General features: G+C 46.3%; 1 protein-coding gene across 1 annotated transcript in view; it reads left to right on the forward strand.

Annotated features, from left to right (window-relative positions):
- Nucleotides 1-5479: 5479 nt before the first annotated feature.
- Nucleotides 5480-21367, forward strand: part of Ttll11 (tubulin tyrosine ligase like 11) — a 227083-nt gene continuing 211195 nt past the window's right edge. Inside the window, exon 1 of the mRNA XM_028754738.1 lies at nt 5480-6184. Coding sequence (XP_028610571.1) covers nt 5480-6184 — 705 coding nt within the window. The remainder of the gene's footprint in view (nt 6185-21367) is intronic.

The following is a 21367-nucleotide window of genomic DNA, read 5'->3' on the forward strand; positions in this document are numbered from 1 at the left end:
CATTTGGGGGCAGTTAAGGAGGAGATAGCATCTTGTGTGGGCTGAAGACAGAAAGATGTCTAGAGAGTCACTGCTCAGTCCAAGTTAGAAGGGTAGAGATGCTGGGTGCTGATGTCAGTGAAGAATGGTGGTGAGCGGGGTGTCAGCTGCAGCACCAAGGTGGGAAAGGAAGCAGGCAAAGCAAAACCTTTTCCTCGGTGCCTCCTTATATTCCAGCTTCCTGACAGAAAGTGTGGCCAGCATTCAGTGTGGCTCTTCCCACCCTAATTAAACTAATCAAGATAATTCCTTACAGATGTTCCCAGAGGCATGCCTCATGGCGATGCTAGATCTGATTTTAGACACCATCAAGTAGAATCTACTTAGTGGACCGTTAATTAACTATCACAATGAGTGTCGACTTCCCGTCTGCCTGCATACTTCATCCTTCTGGAAAAGAAACCTAACAGGTCGTCCTTACTTAAAACCCTCTCAGTGACATCAAAACTGTGCAGAAGGGTTTGTTTGGAGCCTGGCCTTGCAAGCCTTACCAGTCCTTAGCATTCCCCACTTATACCCCCACCCCCCACCCCATCCTCAAATCCATCCCTATTCAACATCCGGGGACTTGTTTCTTGACCCTATTGTTTCTGCCAGGCTTTCCAGCTCTCATTTCCAACCCTCCTCAGAAGCCTCCCTCCTGTCCTTGCTCACAGGATGTAGAGATAGGAAGAGTCATTCACGGATGAGGATTGCATGACATTTTGCAAGGTCCCACAGCTGTGGACTCTTGCATTGCTCATTCTCACGTCAAGTAGATAGTGGACAGTGTGGGTCCTTAAAATGTGATGTTGTTTAAATTTTACTTCATTTTAAACGATATGTCAGGTGTCCTAAAAAGAGGAGCTATCGTATTTCGGCCTTAAAGTGCTTAACTAAGTGTGGAATTTAAGGTGTTTAACTAAGTAGATGGGTTAAGTACAGTGAAGGGGAAGGGTGTACCAGGCAGAAGATCACAAGTCGCTAAAGTCTAGCATTGTGCCCTTGTGCAGAGACAGGAAAGGCTGTTCAGTGTACAGGTTACTGTGGCCACCTTCTCGGGCCATCAATCGCTAACTCTTCAAAAGTCGAGACTTGAGCGCCACCTGGTGACAGATCTTGACAGTAACAGAAAAAAATCTGATAGTCCCCGTGCCTCTCACTAGACAACTTCTTCCTGGCTTTCTTTCCCCTCCAGAAATGGACCTGCTGTAAAAGTGATATAACAATAGTCAATTTATTTAAAAATTAATTTTCCAGTTATCAAAGGAATTTCATGCTTTTTGCAGAAAATTTGGAAGACATATAAAAGAATAAAGAAGAAATAAGACTCATTTTAATAGGCACAACCCAGAATAATCACTATTAGTATTTGGAAATATTAACTCCCAGTGATTTTTCTCTGATTACATTCTTTTCATAGCCAATAATTAGTGTTCTTACATCTTCTATGTGCACATTTCAGGTGCTTCGAGCCAACTCAGAGTTAGAATCTTGTCTTTGCCATTACTGATGTGGGCAAATGAGTTCTCTGAGCAGCAATCTCTTTCACAGTCTGTGAAACATGGCTCCTGGAGCTGTCCCCAGGATGCCAGGGCAGGGCATCTGCAGTGATCAGTCCAGGGCTTGTCATAGGTCTGTTACTCACCAATAACGGGCTATGATGGAAAGCTTTGCCTTTTCTGATTCCTGGAAGCAATCTCCAGAAATAGAACTGGTTTGGGGGTTCAGGGATGTGAAGAACTACAAGGCTGCTACGATGGTTTTTCTGAAACTGAAAGGAAAAAATCAAGCAAGAGCTCATGTTTCCAGCGTCACAGCTGTTCTCATTTGTCTCTAAATTCTTTCAGGCTCTCTTTATGTTGGGCAGTTTTTAAACACAGTAATTACAGTGCTTTTGCCAGTTCCCTTGATGTTACACCACTGGTATTTTTCTCTAGGGCTAAAGCTGTCACAGACAGCATTTGCCAAATTAACTTAGCTGCTTCCTCAGTATGGAATATCTGAGCCATGTAAAATCATTCATTCATTCATTCATTCATTCATTCATTCATTCTTTTGTTCATTCATTCATTCATTCATTCACACAATAGTTACTGAGTACATCCTCTCTGGCAGGCACTGGACTAGGTACCAGGTCATTGTGGCCCTCATTTCTGGCTCCAAGACTGGCAAAACAGTCATGGAAACAGACAAGTGAGGCACCTTGGAGCTGTGAGGTAGTCTCTCATCCTGACCTGCTCTTTGCGCTCAGCAGTCACAGTGGATGCTGCTCTTGGCAGCACCTCCTACAGGGCTGGAATGTCCATTTACGCCTTCTGGGGGCTTTCCAGAGAAATGTGAGGCATTTCCTGTGCTGGCCAAAGCCCAGCAATGGACCTCAAACGGACCCTTTGTGCCCTGTCCTTTCTTCTAGCAGGCTTGGGTTTCATCTGGTCCAGTTGGCTTCCTTGCTCCCAAAGGCTGATGCTGTCCCCTTGCATACACAACAGGAAATCTCTTCCTTATCTCTTCTCTCAGTGAGCTCCTGCACTGTCCCTGGGGCAGGGGGAGGGGTATCTTGGTGGACAGAGCCTCTGTGACTGTGTCTCAGTAGGCAGAACCTGCACTTGGTTCCTTCTTCACAGGCTCTGGCCATGGTGGAGGCCATGGCCACGCCATCTAACTTTGCCTGCCCCATTCTCAAGATTCAGCTTCCATTCTACTCCTGATGTAGAGCCTGGCTTTTAATTCTCAGAAACCTCATTTTGCCTTGTGCTGAAGAAGTGGGCAGAACTGGAAGGACATGTGGAAAGACTCCAGAGGCAGAAGAGATCATGAATGTACAACTAAGCAGCTATCTCTATGTGGGCTGCTCTTTCCACATTTGTTAAGTTGTAAATAATTTGTTACCACATTCACGGTGCTCTTTGTTGACCACCATTTCTGGTCTTTTCTAGAGAAAAATTAGTTCAAAGTTGTCCGTGCCTAGACTGATGAGGGAGGCTGAAGTGATTTCTCTGTGAAATATCAGTTAAAGTGTGGTAGAGGGTTATCATGTTACCATCAATACAAACTGCAGCTACGTCCGCCAGAGGCACTAAGAAAAGCTGCTCAAAAAGACAGCTACCAAGACAACTCTTGAGTTTCCTAGGCAGAGACACATCCAGGCAGAGGGAACAGTGTGTACAAAGTCACAGAAGCAAAGAGAGGGTGTGATTTCAGACTTGAGGATAGAAAGAGACAACTAATGTTTGAAATTTATCCAGAGAGGGTGGGCAACTAGGGGATGTCTCTAAGCATGGAGGAAGCAGTTCCAGCTGTGGTATGAACAGACAGGAATGTAATAGAGATGTATGATACCCATGAGGAGGCTGCTGCAGCAGCTCAGAGAAAAGGCAGAGGCTGCCCTGACACAGTGATGACAGGGACAGCAAGAGAAGTGATATCTCAATGTAAAAGCCACAGCTTTAGGGATGGGCTGGCTTTAAGAGAGGAGGGGTGGGGTGGGGTATATTAAGTGTTGACAATTTTCAAGCACTAATGAGTGAAGGTTGCGGCAAGTGGAACCAGAGACACCAGGCATGACAAGATTTGGGATGCCCTACATTCATCTCCAGAACTTTCCATATTGAAAGCATACACATGAACTAACTCCAGAGGAAGAGTGAATGGTCAGGCAGAGAAGGGCTCTTTGAGGTACCATGGACAGCTCCAGGAGTCTCCAAAGGCCTCGGACAAAACTCTGGTTTTTGATATTGCAGCCTGAGAATCAACAGGACAACTTTAACAACCCTCCCCCATAGCCAGTCACACCCACAGGGTCAACCCTCCCCCACAGCCAGTCACACCCAACAGGCTCAACGGGATGTTCTGGGTCACAGTCTCTGGATGAAGGGGTTCAAGATACTGCTTTATAAATAACCACCCCAAGACCCTTAGTACGGTACTTGAAGAAAAGCACCCATGTCTCCTACAAAGGAGCCCTGCTGCTCTTGAAGCTATAGGAAGGCCTCAAGGCAGCTTATTCACACACTAAAATTTCTGGCCAAAGAAACAAGACTTTTGGAGAAATGGAGAAAGGGGCCATTTTCCTTCAGAACCCTTAAAACTAAATGTGGCAGAACTCACCAAAGTGCAATCATGGCCACTGGGTGCTGGTCATGAATGAACATGGTCCAGGGTGCAGTTACAACTTTCTAACCCCATTTTCTAAAACTTTTAAGTCAACCCAAAGGTGGCTCCGTCAGACAGGAGAGCCGAGTCCTCTTCTAGATTAACTTTATATTTTTATGACAACCTTAGATGGGTATAGTAGTTCAGCACTCAGGAGGCAGAGACAGGCCGATCTTTGTGAGTTTGGTACCAAGTAGTTTATATAGTGAGTTAGTTTCGGGACAGCCAGGCCTACATAAAGAGACCGTCTTAACAAAAACAAACACATGACACCCATGATAAATTGAAAGCAGGGACTTGAAGAAATACTTGTACATGAATGTTAATGTCACTATAAGTCACAAGAGTCAAAGGATTAACATAATCAAAAAGTCCACAGATAGCTCTATGGAAAAATAATTGTGCATGCACACATAGAATTTTTACAGAAGCTTTACGATGGAATGAAATTCTGACAGCTGCTATGATAAAAAACAAAACATCGAGAAGCCAAATAAGACAAACACAAGAGGTACCCCAGTAGTTGATTCAAGGGGAGAAATATAACTGTGGTGGCCAGACCTGGGGTTGGAGTGGGGAATCCCAGGAGTTAGTTCATGGATATGCTTTCAATATGGAAAGTTCTAGAGCAGAGTGGGAGAGATGGTTTGCACCACAATACGAATGTACTGAGTGCTACTGAACTGTGAATTAAAAATAGATCAAATGAGGGCTGGAAAGAAGGCTCAGTGTTAAAGAGTGATGGCTGTCTTTCCAGAGAACATGGGTTCATTTTCTGGCACCACACAGCAGGTCACATCAGGGAATCTGATGTCCTCTTCTGGCCTCCCTCGCCACCAGGAGCATACAAGGTACACTTACATACATGAAGGCAAAAATATACATACACATAAAATAATAAATTAAAAAGTAATTAGTACATTTTGTCATTTTTTATTATAATAAAAAGTATTGTCTTCTACAAGTCTAGGAATCTGAAGGGCTTCTTCATTCTGCGGAAGATACCTGAAAACCGACAAAGGTGGTCTCCCGCCTCAGTCTGAGGCTCACAGAAACGGAGTAGGTGAATGTAGTAGGTCTGGAGTTACTCCAGTGTGTGTAGGACTGGGGAAACTGAGTCTCGTGTTTAAGGAAGATGTCGGTCTTCCCAACTCCTTCCCTTTCCAAGCTCGAGAGCGGGACAGGAGCGCAACATCTTTTACCCTCAACCTCACTATCGGCCGTTCCTGGCCAGGTCCTAAGCGCACAGAAACTTTGCAGCTTCTGCCAATGCCGGGGCCTCAGCGGCTCGCTGCCCTCTTCCAAGATGGCCGCTGCCGCCTCTGTGACAGGCCTGGTCACGTGGGCGCGCTCGCTTGTGAGGTCGCCGGGCCCCGGCAGGCGATTGTCCCTTGCCGGGCCCCGTCCCGAGGCGGAGACTATCCCTGTCAACCGGAGCCTGAGAGATCATGGCAACGGGCTCCGGCGGGGAGCGCGTGGCGGCGGCGGCGGCGGCGGCGGCAGTTTGGTCGCGGGCCGGGACGGCGGAGCGGCAGCGGCGGCGGCGGTGGCTGTGGCGCCGGCACCGGCCCTGAGCGTCATGAGGCGCAGCAGCCCCGAGCAGGAGCCGGAGGCCGGGTGGGAAGCGGACGCGGCGGAGGCGGCCGAGTCGCTAGCGGCGGAGGCAGGAGAGCAGCTGCGCGTGGACGCTGGCGCGGCCGGGGAGCCGGAGCATCCGGAGCGGGAGGAGCAGCCCAAGGCCGTGGGCCGGGACCCGTCCCCGGCGCGACGCCGCGCGCCCGAGGAAGGAGATGCCCGCGTCGTCCGGCGGCTGCCACCCGCGCTGCCCTTGGCCCCGCCGAGGCCGGCGGCGCGGGCCCTGAACCAGCTCGTGAAGGCCCGGGGCCGGAGCCGGGGCCGGAGCTACCGGCGGAGCTCGGGCTCAGTGCGGCCGGTCACCGTGGACAGCTCCAAGGCCCGCACCTCCCTGGACGCGCTGAAGATCAGCCTTCGCCAGCTCAGGTGGAAGGAGGTGAGGCCCGCCGGCCCGCGCGTGGGCACAGGGGGGTCGTCCCGAGGCCTGGCCCTGGGGCCACTTCCCAGGTCAGGTCAGCCAGTCCCTGCTCTGTCCCCCCTACAGCTTTTCTAATGTCTGCAGCCCTGGCCTCTTCAAGTTGTAGATCCTGGTTTATGTGTCTGTCTTCTACGCCACTGGCCCCGGGGCCAGGAGCCACCTTTTGCTTTCTGCATTTAAGTTCTATTTAAAGTTTAGTAAACTTTAGTGCTGAGAGTGCCACTCTTGGGCCAGGTTTGTACTTGACAGCGCCTCACTACACTCTTCAACTTAGCTGTGCGACCTTGAGCAAGCTGCTCTTCTTCTCTGGCCCCGTTAACCTCAGTAAAGTGAAGCCAGTTCGTTCCTACTAGGGGGCTTAGTTAAGCCTAGCGATTGCACAAGGTTTCAGCAAGTGACAACCTACTTAGATCACCCTCCTTTCTCACCACCACCACCGCCACCGCCACCGCCACCGCCACCGCCACCACCACTACCGCAGACACTGATTCAGGGGATGGAGTAGGTGACAGTAAGTGGGGGTGAAAGCATGAGTTGGGAGATGAATCATTCACCCTTGAATTAATTTCAGTCCTTTTAGGGGGCGGGGCGGGGCAAAGCACCAACGAATCCAAGAGGTTTCTATTTCCATTGGCTGAGTAAATAAAGCTGGCTGACTTTATTTAGAGCATAGATGCCATTGGTCCTCTAAAGATTCCAGGGGCGGATTCCATGCTCAGAGAGCATGGGGGTCCAGGTTCTGAGCCTTGTGCTGAGGCTGCGGTAGAAGTAGTTTAATGGAGACTGGAGAGAGATGACCACAGGAAGAACCATTTCCCAGTGGAAGTTTGGTTTGGAGGGAAACAAGAGTCAGGTGGGGAGGGGTCTGGCAATCCCAGGTGTCAGAGCCCCTCAGTCTTGATTTTCACACCTTGGAAACTGGGGGAGGATTGGGGAGACTCAGTTCTACAGTGTCTAAACTGTAGATAAAGTCCCATGTCCAGCTCAAGGATAAGTGGGCCAGGAAGATAAACTTGGACTTATCAGTGCTGCTGACCTAGTGAAAAGACCAGGGATAGAAACTAGCTAAAAACTCAAGTTGGCTAGCAAGTGCTCTCATCTCAGCCCTGAGAAGAGATGGGAAACACACTTGATTTTGCTCAGCCAACACAGCACAGGTTCCTTCTCTTATTTTGTAAATATCCACTGTTCTGTCCTGGGCCTAAGGAGTCACACTTTATGTACCCTTGAGCATTCCTAGTTCAGTAGGGAATGAAACGCAGTAAGTAGTCCTGGCATCTGCAGGGCCATTGCTGCTACTGCTGCTGCTACAAATGCTCCTTTCTCAGCTAGCTATGTGCATGGCTTTCTCTGTCACCTCTTGAGACCATTGATCAAATAGCACATCCTGAGAGAGGTCTCCCAGGCGATGTTCCCAGCCATCTCCAGCCCTTGCTGTTTGCTTCACAGCATGAACCTACCTGACACTGTGGTGTATTTGTTTGTTGTTTGTTTTGTTCACCAGAATGTAAGCCCTTCAAGGGCAGGTATTTTGTTTTGTTACTGCTGTACTCAAAGTTGTCTGGCATATGGAAGTTGCTCAATAAATATTCGTTGAATGCATGAACATATTATGTGATGAGTGTTTCTATGTGCTGTGGGAGGCAGAGGAGGCCAACTCCAGTACACCTCCCTGGGAGAAGTGAAGCCCAAATGAGTCTTGAGTGTTGACCAAAGTTCTTTAGTGGTATGGGCTTTGGGTCTCTGGTAGAGGGAGTGGTATGGGCCAAGCAGAGTGCATGCAGTGCTTTGTAATAGCACTGGCTAGCTGGATCATAGAGAGGGCTGGAGCATGGTGAGGGATAGGCAGTAGAAGTGAGCAGGGGTCAGATCATGTCATAGGATTTGGGCCCATTCTTAAAAGGAAACATTGCAGAAGTCCAAGGGTCTGTAATCTGTCAGCTATACTACTGTGGGCAAGTGAGTGGACTTCTTCAGACCTGTTTGCTCAGCTGAACAATGAGGGTAGCTTTAGCAAATTCAGGCTCCCAGCTTACTACTGTAACCACAAAATGACAATGTTTGCTTTTGGTGTTTTGTTTTGTTTTTCGAGACAAGGTTTCTCCGTATAGCCCCGGCTGTCCTGGAACTCACTCTGTAGACCAGGCTAGCCTCAAACTCAGAAATCGACCTGCCTCTGCCTCCCAAGTGCTGGGATTAAAGGTGTGTGACAATGTTAAACCCTTGTACCAGTGAGCCCAGCAGAATAGGTAGTTTCTAGGACCCTATCTTGACCGCCCCTCTCATCCCAGGCCTTCCTTCTATTACTTGTAAAACATGTTAGCTTGTAGGTAAAGATGCTCATTCTAGTGTATTTGAACATAACTGACTCTCAACAAAAAGCCTTCACGGTGACTTAATGCCACCCTTCTTAAAGGCAGGGTAGTATGGCTTGTGTCGCGGGTGTCCCTGTCAAGAGATACCCATCAAATGAACAGTGGGACATTTGTAGCACAACACATATGTCATCGGAGACACTAGGACATAGGGCTTGAAAGCACCATCCTCCAGAAGCCTTTCTATCCTTCCAACTTTATCCTTGATCATTATATTCTTAGCATGTAAGACAAAACAAGTGCATGAGGAGTAACATAGAAGAACTTGGTACTAACAAAGCACAAATACACAACCTCTGTAGGCTGTTTCCCATCCCTTATGGGAGTGGTGTTAGACCAGATCCTTTCTAACTTGGAGCCAATGAGGGTGACTGTGCGTCAGGGTTCCTTGAATGTTTAGCTGTGCTGCTCAAGAGTGTGGGAGTTCCCGCTGGCTGGCTTTGGTGGAGGTGAGTCAGTAGCCCAGAAAAGAATAAGGTCATGGCCAAAAGTGGTGGCATGTGCCTCTGATCCCAGGACTTGAGAAGCCAAGGCAAGAGGATTACAAGCTCATGGCTAGGCTGGGCTACATAGCAAGACCAAACAAATAAATGAAGGAAGGTCATAGCTGCCAATCAGTGTGAATGTTCCTGCTCTCTGCAGGTATGTAGGAAGAAACTTTCCACTGTGGTCTACTTCACAGGGGACCATGAGCTAGCCCTTGGATCCAGAAATGTGCTAGCTACTGGGTGTACATGTTCCCTTCTCTTTGAGGTTTCTTTTTAGCCCCACATGTATCTAAAACCCACAGTGATGGCTGAAATAAAGACCCCTCATGCAGCACCTGCTCTATACCAGACAAGTATTTAAACCTAACCACCCACTACAGTAAGTCCATTATTGTGCCCATTTTGTAGATGGGGAAACTGAAGTACATGAAGGCTAACTTACGCAGGGTCATATAGTGGCTTAGAGACAGAGATAGCATTTGCAATAGACACCCTACCTGAGTCCAGGTGCACCTGAGTCCACCTGCAAACCGCAGCAGTGGGTGTGAAGAAAATAGGCTTCTTGTTGTGCAAGAGCTCTTGCTGAAGAGGCACAGAGCTGCAAACAGATGGCCATGGTCCTGTCTGGGATCTGAGTGGGCAAAGGAAATCCCACACAGTGGGAACAAGGCAGGGAGTGGGGACCAGGTCCCAGATACAAGAATGACATGGCTTAGGGAACATGTGAGGAGCAGAAAGATGCAGAAAGGACCAGCTTAAAGAGCCAGCTGTAGACCATGCCACGAAGTCTGCACCCCTGTCTGCACTGCTCTGCAGCTGGTGGCTGTATGTAGACCCAGCTGCCCTTGCCCACTGTCCCTTGTGCTAAGTCTGATGGTTAAGTTTTCAGCCATTCAGTTCTGGGCAGGTTTAATTCACCTGTATCTATGGAGGGTTTTCAATTTGTTTCTGCAAGAGCAACTTCACAAATGGTAGCTCTGTAAACTTGTAGATGTGAATAAAGTTATTCCAGGCTAGTAAAGGAAAATCACGTGTCCAATAATCGCCACTGATGAAGTCGATGGTTCTTGCTCACATTTAGAGACTCTAGAAAATTCTCTTCCCATCTCCTACGTGTTTTTGGTTTTTGCTTGCTTGCTTTTTAGTTGTTGCCTTCATTAAAGGAGACCTTGGAGAAAAGATACCACAAAGTATAGATGTTGAGTGTGTGAACTACCTTCCTGGGAGCCAGCAGTTGTGAATGGGTGTCATGATTCCATGAACATGACATAACATGAATGGGGGCTGGAAAAGATTTGATAGGGGGACATTAGTTGGCAGTGGTTTGTATAGTCCCTGTCCTGGGAGCTCTTACAGTGTGAACTCTGTTTCAGACATTCCAGTATGTCTTTGAAAGGTCCCTGCCTTTCTGCGGCATATGCACGTGACTGTCTAACACTTGTAACATGGGAAGTCCTTTTTATTAGGTGTATGGACTAGGTATGGTACCAAGTACTTAATGCGCATTAAGAGGACTGAGACCAGACCGTGGTGGAACAAGACTTTAATCCCAGTACTTGGGAGGCAGAGGCAGGCAGATCTCTGAGTTCAAGGCCAGCCTGGTCTACACACCAAAAGTAAACAAACAAATACTGGATTGAGGAGCTGGAGAGATGACTCAGTAGTTTAGAGCACTAGCTGTTTGTTTGTTTGTTTGTTTGTTTGTTTCTGAGGACCCAGGTTCGATTCCCAGCATATGTATGGAAGCTCACAATTGTAACTCCAGTCCCAGTAAGTCTACTGTCCACTTCTGGCCTCTGTCAGCATTGTTTGACCATGGTGCACAGACATGCATGCAGATAAAACACCCATGCGCACACACACACACAAATAAGTAAATAAATAAATAAATAAACAAACAAATAAGCATTAAAAAAAGAGAGTGAATTGAGGGCTGGCATAATGGCTCAGTGGGTAGAAGAGCTTGGCTCCAGGTCTGATGACCTGGAGTTTGATTCCTGGGACTCACATGATGGAAGATGAGAACTGACTCCTGATCCCTGTAAGTTGTCCTCTGTCTTCCACACAAACACCCTGTCATGCCTCTACATGTACACACACGCGCGCGCGCGCACGTGTACACACACACACACACACTGATTTTCCAGAGGACCTGGGTTTGATTCCCAGCATCCACATGGTAGCTCACACTGCAACTCCAGTTCCAGGGGTTCTGACTTCCATGGTTACCAGGCACTCTTGTGGTGCACAGATATACATGTGGGCAAAATACCCATACACAAAGAATAGTAAAAAAATTAAGATGAATATAATTGTAGTAAAATATTTTTAAAAACCAAGTGGCTGGAATACTTCCTGTGGGTTCTTTTATCTCTTCCTCACACTAACCTCAGGCAGATGCTATCTCTCATCATCTCCAGTTCAGAGATGAGAAAATCGAGGTTTGAGAGAGAGTGGTACAGGGTTAGCCCAATGCTACATAGGTGACAAGTGGCAGAGCCACCCAGGACTAGAGTCTGTCACCAAGGTACAATACTAAGACGTCTTTTTTGCTATTCCTTTGCTAAAAGCAAGGAATAAAGCCATCGCCCCACCATCATTACTCCCAGGTGAAGACTGGAGAAATGAAGTAGGCCCAGCGTCTAAGCAAGAGAATCAGGTTTACCAGCAGTAAGTAGTGTTCCAACACTCCTTTGTGGGCATTTCATAATTCTCCACTTTCTATCCCTCCCTTTCCCTATCCAGTCTGTAGCTCTCAAATGACAGCAGAGTCACTCAGAGCCAAGAGAGCCATATGACAACCAGCACTTAAACTAAAGCACGCTGGAACACACCCTGCCTGGCAGATGAACACTCAGCACCCACTCCTTCCAAGTCCTGTCTCTCCAAGGCACAGAGGTGATTCCTGGACTATCAGACAGCTCCTCTGTGGGATGTCATAATGCCAGCAATTTGCATCTCCTTCTGAGTCCTTCTGGAAAAAGGCAGAGTACAAAATGAAAACCAGGGTGCTTTTGCCCTCCCCCACTTCCAGTTTCAACGATAGTGCAATTTATGTCGTAGTTTTGAAAAGAGCATTATACTTGAGAACAGTTTATGCCCCACTCCATCAAATGTTCTCCTTCAGCAGACATGTTATTTTAACGTCTAATCCACCAGAATTTCCCCTTTGCTAGTTAAACTTCTCATCACAGAAAAATCACAATTCACTACTGCTGGTATTTGAACAATACATGTAATAGCTTCAGCATCCAGACTAACTTCTTAAAGAGCCCCTTCAAGACAGTAAATTCCAGGGTTCATGTTCAGGGTCTGTAACTATTGCACATTAATTTTTTTTTTAGCAGGTGTGGTATTTTCTGAGGCTGTTTTTTAAGGTACAGGACAGATACTGTGTGCATCGTCCCTTTATTTTGCCTGCAGTTTTGGATCCTGGTTTTCTGTCAGCTCATGTTGAATGGAAAAATCCACCCATACATTTTATTTCCCTTTGAAATCCACTTCTGAAGAAGAGCATATTGTAAAACTAATTAGCCTCTTTCAACTGTCTGCTCCAAGGGGAAGGACCAGGTGGCCGAGGGTTAAAATCCTTGCCATTAGCTGCTTAGAGTGTGGACTCTGTACAGACTCCCCAAGTGTCAGCTCCTTCAGCTGTGGTGACACTTGCCCCGTCAAGTGTTTCTGTGAGAGGCATGGAGGGAGGTGTGGGCATCGCCTTGGCCAAATGCTGGGCATACTGCTGGTTTTCAGTTGGAGTTCCTTCCCTTCTATGGGCTGTGAAGGCACTGGTTTGTATTTGTGCTGCGTCTTTAATCTATTTCATTAACTAGAAGGAATAGAAATGTCAGTCTGCTGATTAAGTTTATTCCAAGCACATACAACCATTCTTCATCTCACATATATTTGTGACCCACGTGTGCCTGCTCTATTTGGGCTCTAGTGTATGACAGATGCCAGATCTGGGGTGCTGGGGCTGTTTGCAGCATTGGGGAAGGAGCCCAGGGTTGTGTGTGTGTGTGTGTGTGCGTGTTGTGTGTTGTGTGTGTGTTGTGTGTGTGTTGTGTGTGTTGTATGTGTGTGTTGTATGTGTGTTGTATGTGTGTTGTGTGTGTGTTGTGTGTGTGTGTGTGTGTCTGTTGCTCCATCCCTGACCTCACCCTCACAGTAGGTAACAGAGCACTCAGACACTGTGGAAGGAGCACTAGTTACATTTGGGTAAAGGTCAAGGGGGTGATTTAATGTGGGATTAATTCTCTGTTTATTATTGATTCACTTTATGTCTCTATCGTTCCCCCTCCAAGTCCCTCCTCACACAGTTCCTCTCCCTATGCCTCCTTCCCTTCTCCTCTGGAGGGTGGAGGCCCCCAAGGTATCCCCCCACGTGGCACATCAAGTCTCTACAAGGCTAGGGGCATCCTTCCCCACTGAGGCCAGACAAGGCAGACCACTTAGGGGAACATATTCCAATGTTTTTAGGTAGTGTAGATTTTAATTTTTTAAAGATTAACTGCATTTGGGTGTGTGTGTGACAAGATGCTTTCCGACTGACCTCCCATTTGGGATTCTACCTTCATAGGCCTTCCTAGGGCTAGGATTAGAACCATCCCTAGCATCAATTGTACTTTTGAAATTCCATGAATTCTGCAAGAATCAGCTTTTAAAGACGCCATTGTGGACTGGGCGTGGGTCTCCGACTCTATATCACATCACTCACCATAGGAAACATTGTAGCATCTGCACACCATCTGTCCATTGTCTATGAGTTCACAAACAAGTAGACAAACAAGTAGGTGGCTTCACTGGGGAGAGTGGAGGGGGTGCTACACAAACTGGAGAACCATGCCTGAGCTGTGTGTGTGTGTGCGCGCGTGTGTTTTATTTCCGTTTTGATTTTTTTGGTTTTTTGCTCCCTCCTTTAAGACCTCAAAAGGAGACTTGAAAAACATAAACATGGATTTGACGGTTGCCTCTGTCACATGGCTTTGCAGCCCAGACAAGCTGCTTCTCTCTGAAGAGGTTAGGATGCTAAAGATGAGCATAGTCGTGAAGACTGTCAAACGGTCTCAAGCACTTGGTACTTTGAACACATGAGGGTGGGCTTTAGCTTCTCCAATGACCTTTTGATGTCCGAATTACATTTTATAACAAATGTTGGTGACGTGAACAGGTGCATAAGCTTGCTGTTCCTTTAATTTATTTTGGGCTTCCCCCTCCTCCTTGTGACTGCTCCCAGAGACCCCGCCCAAAGGCCATTTTTTTTTGGGGGGGGAGGGCTGGAGAGAAAGTTGGCTGTGTTTTTGTCCCACGGAGCTGAAGGAGCATCTCTGTGCCTTGTGTCCTCAGGGGCTTGGATACATGTGCTTCCTGGGCTTGGGAGCTGCCACCTAGTAACATTTGGGAGTGAGTCCCAGCAGATATTTCTGCCCTTCCCCCTGCTTCTGCCATCTGAATACACTCTATCATCCTTGAGGAAGCTGGGGAATATGGTTGTTTGTCCCCCATGCTGCACTGTCTGTCCTGGGGAAAGCCAGTTAATCATTTTCGATAGGAAAGTAATGAAGACAGTAACTTTTATAAATATTCCATGAACGCTTGAGAAAAATGTGTGTTCTTTAGTTATTGAATGTAATATTTCATACATGACATTTGCTTCATTGAGAATTGCATTATATAAAGTTTATGGCTTTAGTTTTGAGTCTGACTTATTCATTTATTGGAGTTATGCTAATATTATTCCCTGTAACTGTGGATTTTCTACCTTTTGTTATTTTTTCTTTCACTGTTTTCTTGCTGCACTAGCCTAGAAGTTACATATTCTATTTTTATTCTTATAAAACTTTATGCTAGAAAATTTGACGTGCATGTAATTTTACACAGTTTACAGTTAGGATCATGATGCTTTTTTAATGTTTAAAAAGATCTAGTTTACTTTTAAATTTTGATTTATTTATTGTTTTGAATTGAAATACAATTGCATCTTTTACCTTCTTTCCTTTCCTGACTCTAACCCCTCCCATGTCCCCTCCCTACCACCTCCTCCTATGACCCTCCCTCCAACTCCTATGTCCTTCTCCTCAGATGGTCTCTTTTTCTTTGATTTTTATTTACACACACACACACACACGCACACGCACACGCACACGCACGAACACACACACACACAAGCATGCAAAAATACACAAATATAACCCACTGAGTCATTTTTGCTGCTTGTGTAATTTCAGGGCTCAGATGATTTCAGGGCTGACCACATTGTATTGGTTAACCAGCCCATCCCTGGAAAAGGCTAACTCTCCTTCTCTCAGCAGTCAGAGCTGTCTGTAATTCCTTGTCAGGGGTGGGATCCTGTGAGATTTCTCTTTCCCGTGTTAGTCTGTCTACTGATACTGCCATTGCTTAGGTCACATTGTTGTGGTGTCATGAATACAGTGTCCTTGTCATTTCTAGGAGGCAGAGTTTCAAAGCAGACTTCCTGATCCTCTGTCTTTTACAATCTTTCTGCGCCCCATCTCCTGCTGTATTCATTCCCTGAGCCGTAGGTTCAGAAGTTGTGTTGTAGGTGTATCCACTGAAGCTGTGTTCCCCGTGGTCTGTTGATCTCTGTGGTCTTCTGTAATGGGGGTCATTTTCTGTAAAGAGAAGCTTCTTTGATGAGGAGTGTCATTTATCTATGGGTGTAGGTAAGTTTTAGAATACTTCAAGAATCATGTTAGTCTAATAAAGTGGTGGTAATAAGCTCGCTTCTAAATCTGTCACCTTACTAGCCAGTTGGCTAGGTTACTGTTATTGTTTTTATTATGTGTATGTATTTGTGTGTGGGTTTGTGTGTGTAAGTGCAGTGTCCACTGAAGCTAGAAGAGGGTGATGGGTCCCCTGGAATTGGAGTTAGAGGCACTTGTTAGATGTCTAATGTGGGTACTGGAAGCAGAGTTCTGGTAGGTACTCTGCTAGATCAATGTGTGCTTTTAATTGCTGAGCCATTTCTCCAGCTCCTTTACTTCTTGTTGTTGTTGTTGTTGTTATTTTGAGTCAAACTTTTCTTGTGTAGCCTTGACTGTCCATTTCTCTTTGTAGCCCTGGCTGTTCTGAAACTCACTATGTAGACCAGGCTGGCCTCAAACTCAAAGATTCTCATCTGCCTTTACCTCCCAGGTAATAAAAGATGTGTGCCACCACTACCTGACTTTGTTTGTTTTATTTTGTTTGTTTGTTTTTATGTCTGTGGCCGTGCACATGCTATGATGCACATGTGGAAGTCAGAGGACAACTAAGCAGAGTCTGTTCTCTCCGACCATGTGGGTCCTGGGGATCAAGCTCATGGCAGTACGTTTGGCAACAAGCCCCACTAACGGCTGAGCCTTCTTGCCTGTCCCATTGCTCTCTCAGCAACTAATGACCTTAGGGGGAGTCTTCATTTCAACCATATTTTTACATGCTTTTGTAGCAGATGTTTTTGTTACTTTATCCTTTCACCAACTTCAAAAGTTGGATATTATTTTATTTAGCTTTGATGACTTTTAGATTTACCCACAGTTGCCATCTTCTTTGATTATTTTATTTTGATTAGTTTAATGAGGTGCTATTTATGATAAATTCTATAAGGTTTTATTGTGCCAAAAATTACCTTTATTTTCCCTCATTCTTGGGGGATAGAGTTGCGCCACATACAGTTCACATGGCTCTGTCTTGTTAGTCACATGGTTCTGCCCCTTTGAAGATGTACCTTTTCTCTCTCTTTTGCTGTTGGGGGCAAGCTGGCAGTCTTTTTCCCTTTGCTAGTTGGATGTGCTTTTCCTTTGGGTATTTCTAAAATGTCTGTTTGTTTCAGATGTCTCCTGAGACACTGAAGCCCTTCCAGAGGAGGGGGTTTCCTTTTTGTTCTATTGAGGGAGGATTCTGTTTTCTGAGTTCACCATCCTATCAACTCTAGAAAGTTCTTGTCCATAGTCCTCTTGCAATATTCTTTCTCATCCAGTCTCCTTTTGCTACCTTTCTCTTTGGGGGTTTTGATTGAGGTCTTAAGTTTTGTTTGATGGTATACTTGTGCTTGGAATTTATATCTGTGGCTGTTCTTTGAGCTGTGGGTCAAAAGTGAGAATTTTCATTTTGTGTGGCTCCTGCAGAGGCTTCTATGAACCACAACACTTAATACTAATTGTGTGTGTGTGTGTGCATGCATGCATGAATGCCTGTGTGTGTATATATATGCATGTATGCATGCCTGTTTACATGCATGCATGTATGAACATGTGACTATGTTTGTCTTTGTTGTATCTTTTAAACTATAGACACAGTATGAGCTTTGTCTCCAGCGTCTTCTGCAGGAAATGTTATGGTAGGCATACCAGGGAAACTTTTCCCTCTTATTTCTCCTTGCTCTCACCAAAACCACAACAAAACAGGGTTTCTTCTAGTTCACTACTGAAGACATGGCATTTTAGGGGGCGTGGCTTGTATGGGAGTTTCTGTTCTGGTTCTCACCTTGCCAACAGGCATTCAGAAGCCAGAGCACATTAGAACAGGCCATTGTCTAAGTACAGGAACAAGACAATTAGTTACTCAGTTGACACTTCTGACCATGGAGAATGGATTACAGGGAAGACACGAGGCAGAGAAGTAGGCTAGGATGTTACTGTAGACTGAGTCAGGGTTAAGACATCTGGGATAGGATGGTGATGAGTAAGAAGAATATCAGTTAAGATTGTTTCCCTGGACTGTTAGCCATTCAGTAGAAGGAAATCCATCCTATGCATCTGCAAGTGCCTGGCACAGAGGCATTGGAGGTGACAGCAGGCTTGAGCTGGGCGTCACTCATGCATCTGGTGCAGCCTCATGGATTACCTTCAGATGGCGATTTTCTCTAAAGGTAGATGACGGAGATAGATTCAGGCAGTGTGTTCATGCCCGTCTCTGGCATTACAAAGCTCAGGCCAGAAATAAAGAGCCAACTGTCTGAGAGCCCCGACAGCCTTCCATCTGGCATGACTGGTTTTCCATATTCACAATTTTCTTTAGCTTGGGCACTTGTCCTTTATCAGGAGTCTCAGGCTGTCTGAGAGTGCTCACACAAAGCCTTACCATCTTCCAGGATTTTTATGGCATTTTTCAGAAACAACTAAACTCTAGAAGTCTCTTGGCACTCTGCAAAGCTGTTCCTCTAATGGCTGTTATTGCTCAGAAAACTCCCTACTCCTAAGGTGTTCTGTGTCTGGGGATCAATGGGAGAGGCAAATGGTCCCTGCCATGTGACACTTCAGTAAGCCTCATATGGCCATGAGGGCTGCTGCTGTAGGAGTTTATGCAACAGTGTTCCATTAGAACGACCAGAGCATTTCTAGAAAGTGAGGTGAAATAAAGCATAGAGAGGCAACTTAAATCCCTTGGCCTGGGAAGTCTTTATCATCACTAAGTAAATACGGGTTGAATATCAGCTGTTCTCCAATGTCTTTAAACCAGAACCACAGTTGTCTTATACCTTCCTTTTGTGGGAATTAGAAAAGAAGCTTCCTCTTCTGGGACAAAATATGTTAGCCAATATACTATTTATTGACCAATTTGTCAGAGTAGTATGTTATTAATAAGTAGGTGCTGGTTATTAAATAATATCCTGTTGTATCACAATGGAGCGTTTGTTGGTTTGAACTTGGAGTTCAGAAGTGAGGAAAGGATGATTGAGTTACAATATAAAATCTCAAATGTAACTACTGCGCTGATTCTAAGGAGGGTTTTCCAGTGACTTTCAGAGTAGCCCCGAGCCACCTGTAAAAGTGAACCTGTGTTTAGGAAAACAGGCTGCTGTTAGATCAGTAGAGTTTTCTGCTTGTCAAACTTGTCAAATTGACTTGTTAGAATAAGATACTTGAATGCCATCTGCCAGAAAAAACTCGTTATAAATATCGAATCACCCAAATGGAAAATCACCTGTTTGCTTACCAAGATGGAGTGTTTCTCGATGTTAGTTTAAAACGACAAATCATCTTATTATGACAGTATGTCAATACTACATAATAGCTCAGAAGCCGCACGCTGTAGAGGTAAACATAAAATACTGTAAGCTGGCCTTTTTTGGCCTGAGCCCAGAGACTCAACTATCCTGGATGTCGACACAGGAGGATCAATTGAGCCTAGAATTTAAGACCACCCTCGGAAATTTAGGGAGACCCCCTTCTCTGAAATAAAACAAGAAAATTCCAAACATTAACAGAAAGCCTGCACAGAAATAGCATGTGGGTAAGAGACACACGGACATTGAGCCCATGCTTGGTGCTGAGATATGACAGGAGACAGATGGCAACGTGTATTAAAATATGGAGGCTCCTGGGTAAGTGCAATGCCTTTCCCACAGCTTTGGCCTCTTGCCCGATTCCTGCTGTGTTCTGAATAATGGCACCAGCTCTGGTCTAGATTCCTGGTGTGTTACTAGTTTTGGAGTGTGCAGCTCCTTCCTCTGGCCTACACCTCGTCCATCTTCTGGTGTAAAACCTACCTCACTTTCCAAAGGAGACTTAACCTGACTGCCTTCGATACTCTTTCTCTAGGCTTCCCTCCCACAGCATGTGTCTACTTTATTGTTATCGCTTGCTGAATTTTCTCTTTCCCCAGCAGACTTTAAATTCAACTAGATTCAACTAGTGCAAGGACCGTGTGTGTCTCTTGTTCATTATTGGATCCTCACACTCGATGCACAATGCCTGAGATAGTAAAAAATCAGATTCTAATAAAAACTGGCTGGAATAATTTTTTCCATTCCTTCCTCAAACAATTCCTCAGGCTTGACTTTGTGCGACAGACTCTGCTGAGCCCTGGGGAAACATAGTAGTGGCTCTCTGCAGGGGCTGTTCTTCAGGGAGCCTGTGGTCTATTCCTATTCCTGTAGGAAGGACAGAGGTAAAGGTGGGGGCACCCTGGCTAAGGGTGAGAGAGGAGACTTCAGCTGGAAGGAGCCTTTGGGCTGAGTCTGGGGCATGGGAGAGTGGCTATCAGGGCATAGGGCTGAGGTGGTGCCAGGGTGATGGGACTGACTAGGAAGGGGACTGCTGGCAGTTATCTCCATTAGGAGCACAGGATGTGAGAGTAGAGCGACATGAATTGGAACTAGAGACATCTGAACTTCAGACTGAGAGCTCGGGGAGCTGCTAGAGGAAGGAGAATGAATAGAGGCATGTATGTGAGTGCATGTGTGTGCGCGTGTGTGTGCCCGTGTGCATGTGTGCGTGTGTGTGCACATGTGCATGTTCGTGCATGTGTGTGTGTGTACCTGCTTGAGGTGCATGTGTGCAAGCCTGAAAAATCAGATCCATAGATTTGCAGATGAGAAAGCCTCTCTGGCTGTGAGGTGGATGTATATGGTGAACAGAGTAGATAAATCCTCCTTAGGGACAGAGAGTGTCATCTCCTCTGGTCTAACATCTAAAGAGTAGAACATGGTGAGGAAGCACTAAAGTGACATCTGGTGACCGAGCCAACTGTGGAGACTGGCAGAACAAGATGTACGAGTCCTCAGCACAGAGTAGGGACGGTGTTGGGGACAGTGTCGCTCTGCACCTTATTGAGCCTCTGTGAAAGTTAGGCATCTGCCCTTGGTTCCACAGTACATGTCTGAGACAAGATCGACCAAAAGGCTCGTCCCCCGTCTGTTTAAATGAGCAAGAGGCAGAATCTACACCCAGGTCTTCACTTGGTGCAGGGTCCAGCACAGTCTGTCCTTGCCCAGGCTATGCCTAGAGAGCTCAGGGAGAGATGTCTCTTTTTTCATGGATCTCTGTCCTTCTTTCTGATGAGTCTGGGCCACAAAGAGGCCTCTCCAGGCATCCAGCCACTGAGGGCTGTTTCGCATATTTGCCTCAGGCCGTGATGCCCTCTCTCCTGAGTGTCCTTTCAGAGGGAGAGGAGAAGGCCGGGAGGGGGGGAGGGCTGAGTGCTGTCGGCCCCAGCGCCATGGGGGAGAGATTTGTGTACAGCTTCCATCCTCAGTGTCGGGTATTTGGCTGCTATTTAATAAAGGCCTCAGGGCAGGGAGGGTCATTTAGCAACCAATGATGTATTTCATCTTCACCGGGGAAGAAGCTACTGAATTAAATCAAATTCAGACCATGTGGAAACAAAACAATAAAAATGCTATCTATCCACATGCATAGGCCTCTTCCTGAGGGGAGAGGGACAGGAAGCAGCCACCCAGAGTCCATGCTGATAGTTGCATTTGGGATGGTTTCTTACTGAATACTTGCAGAAACGCTGACCCCAATGCAGTGATCTGTGTCCTTCTCTAGTCTCTTCAC

This window comes from Grammomys surdaster, unplaced genomic scaffold (genome assembly GCF_004785775.1).
Source record: "Grammomys surdaster isolate TR1022 unplaced genomic scaffold, NIH_TR_1.0 126035, whole genome shotgun sequence".
Taxonomy (NCBI): Eukaryota; Metazoa; Chordata; class Mammalia; order Rodentia; family Muridae; genus Grammomys; species Grammomys surdaster.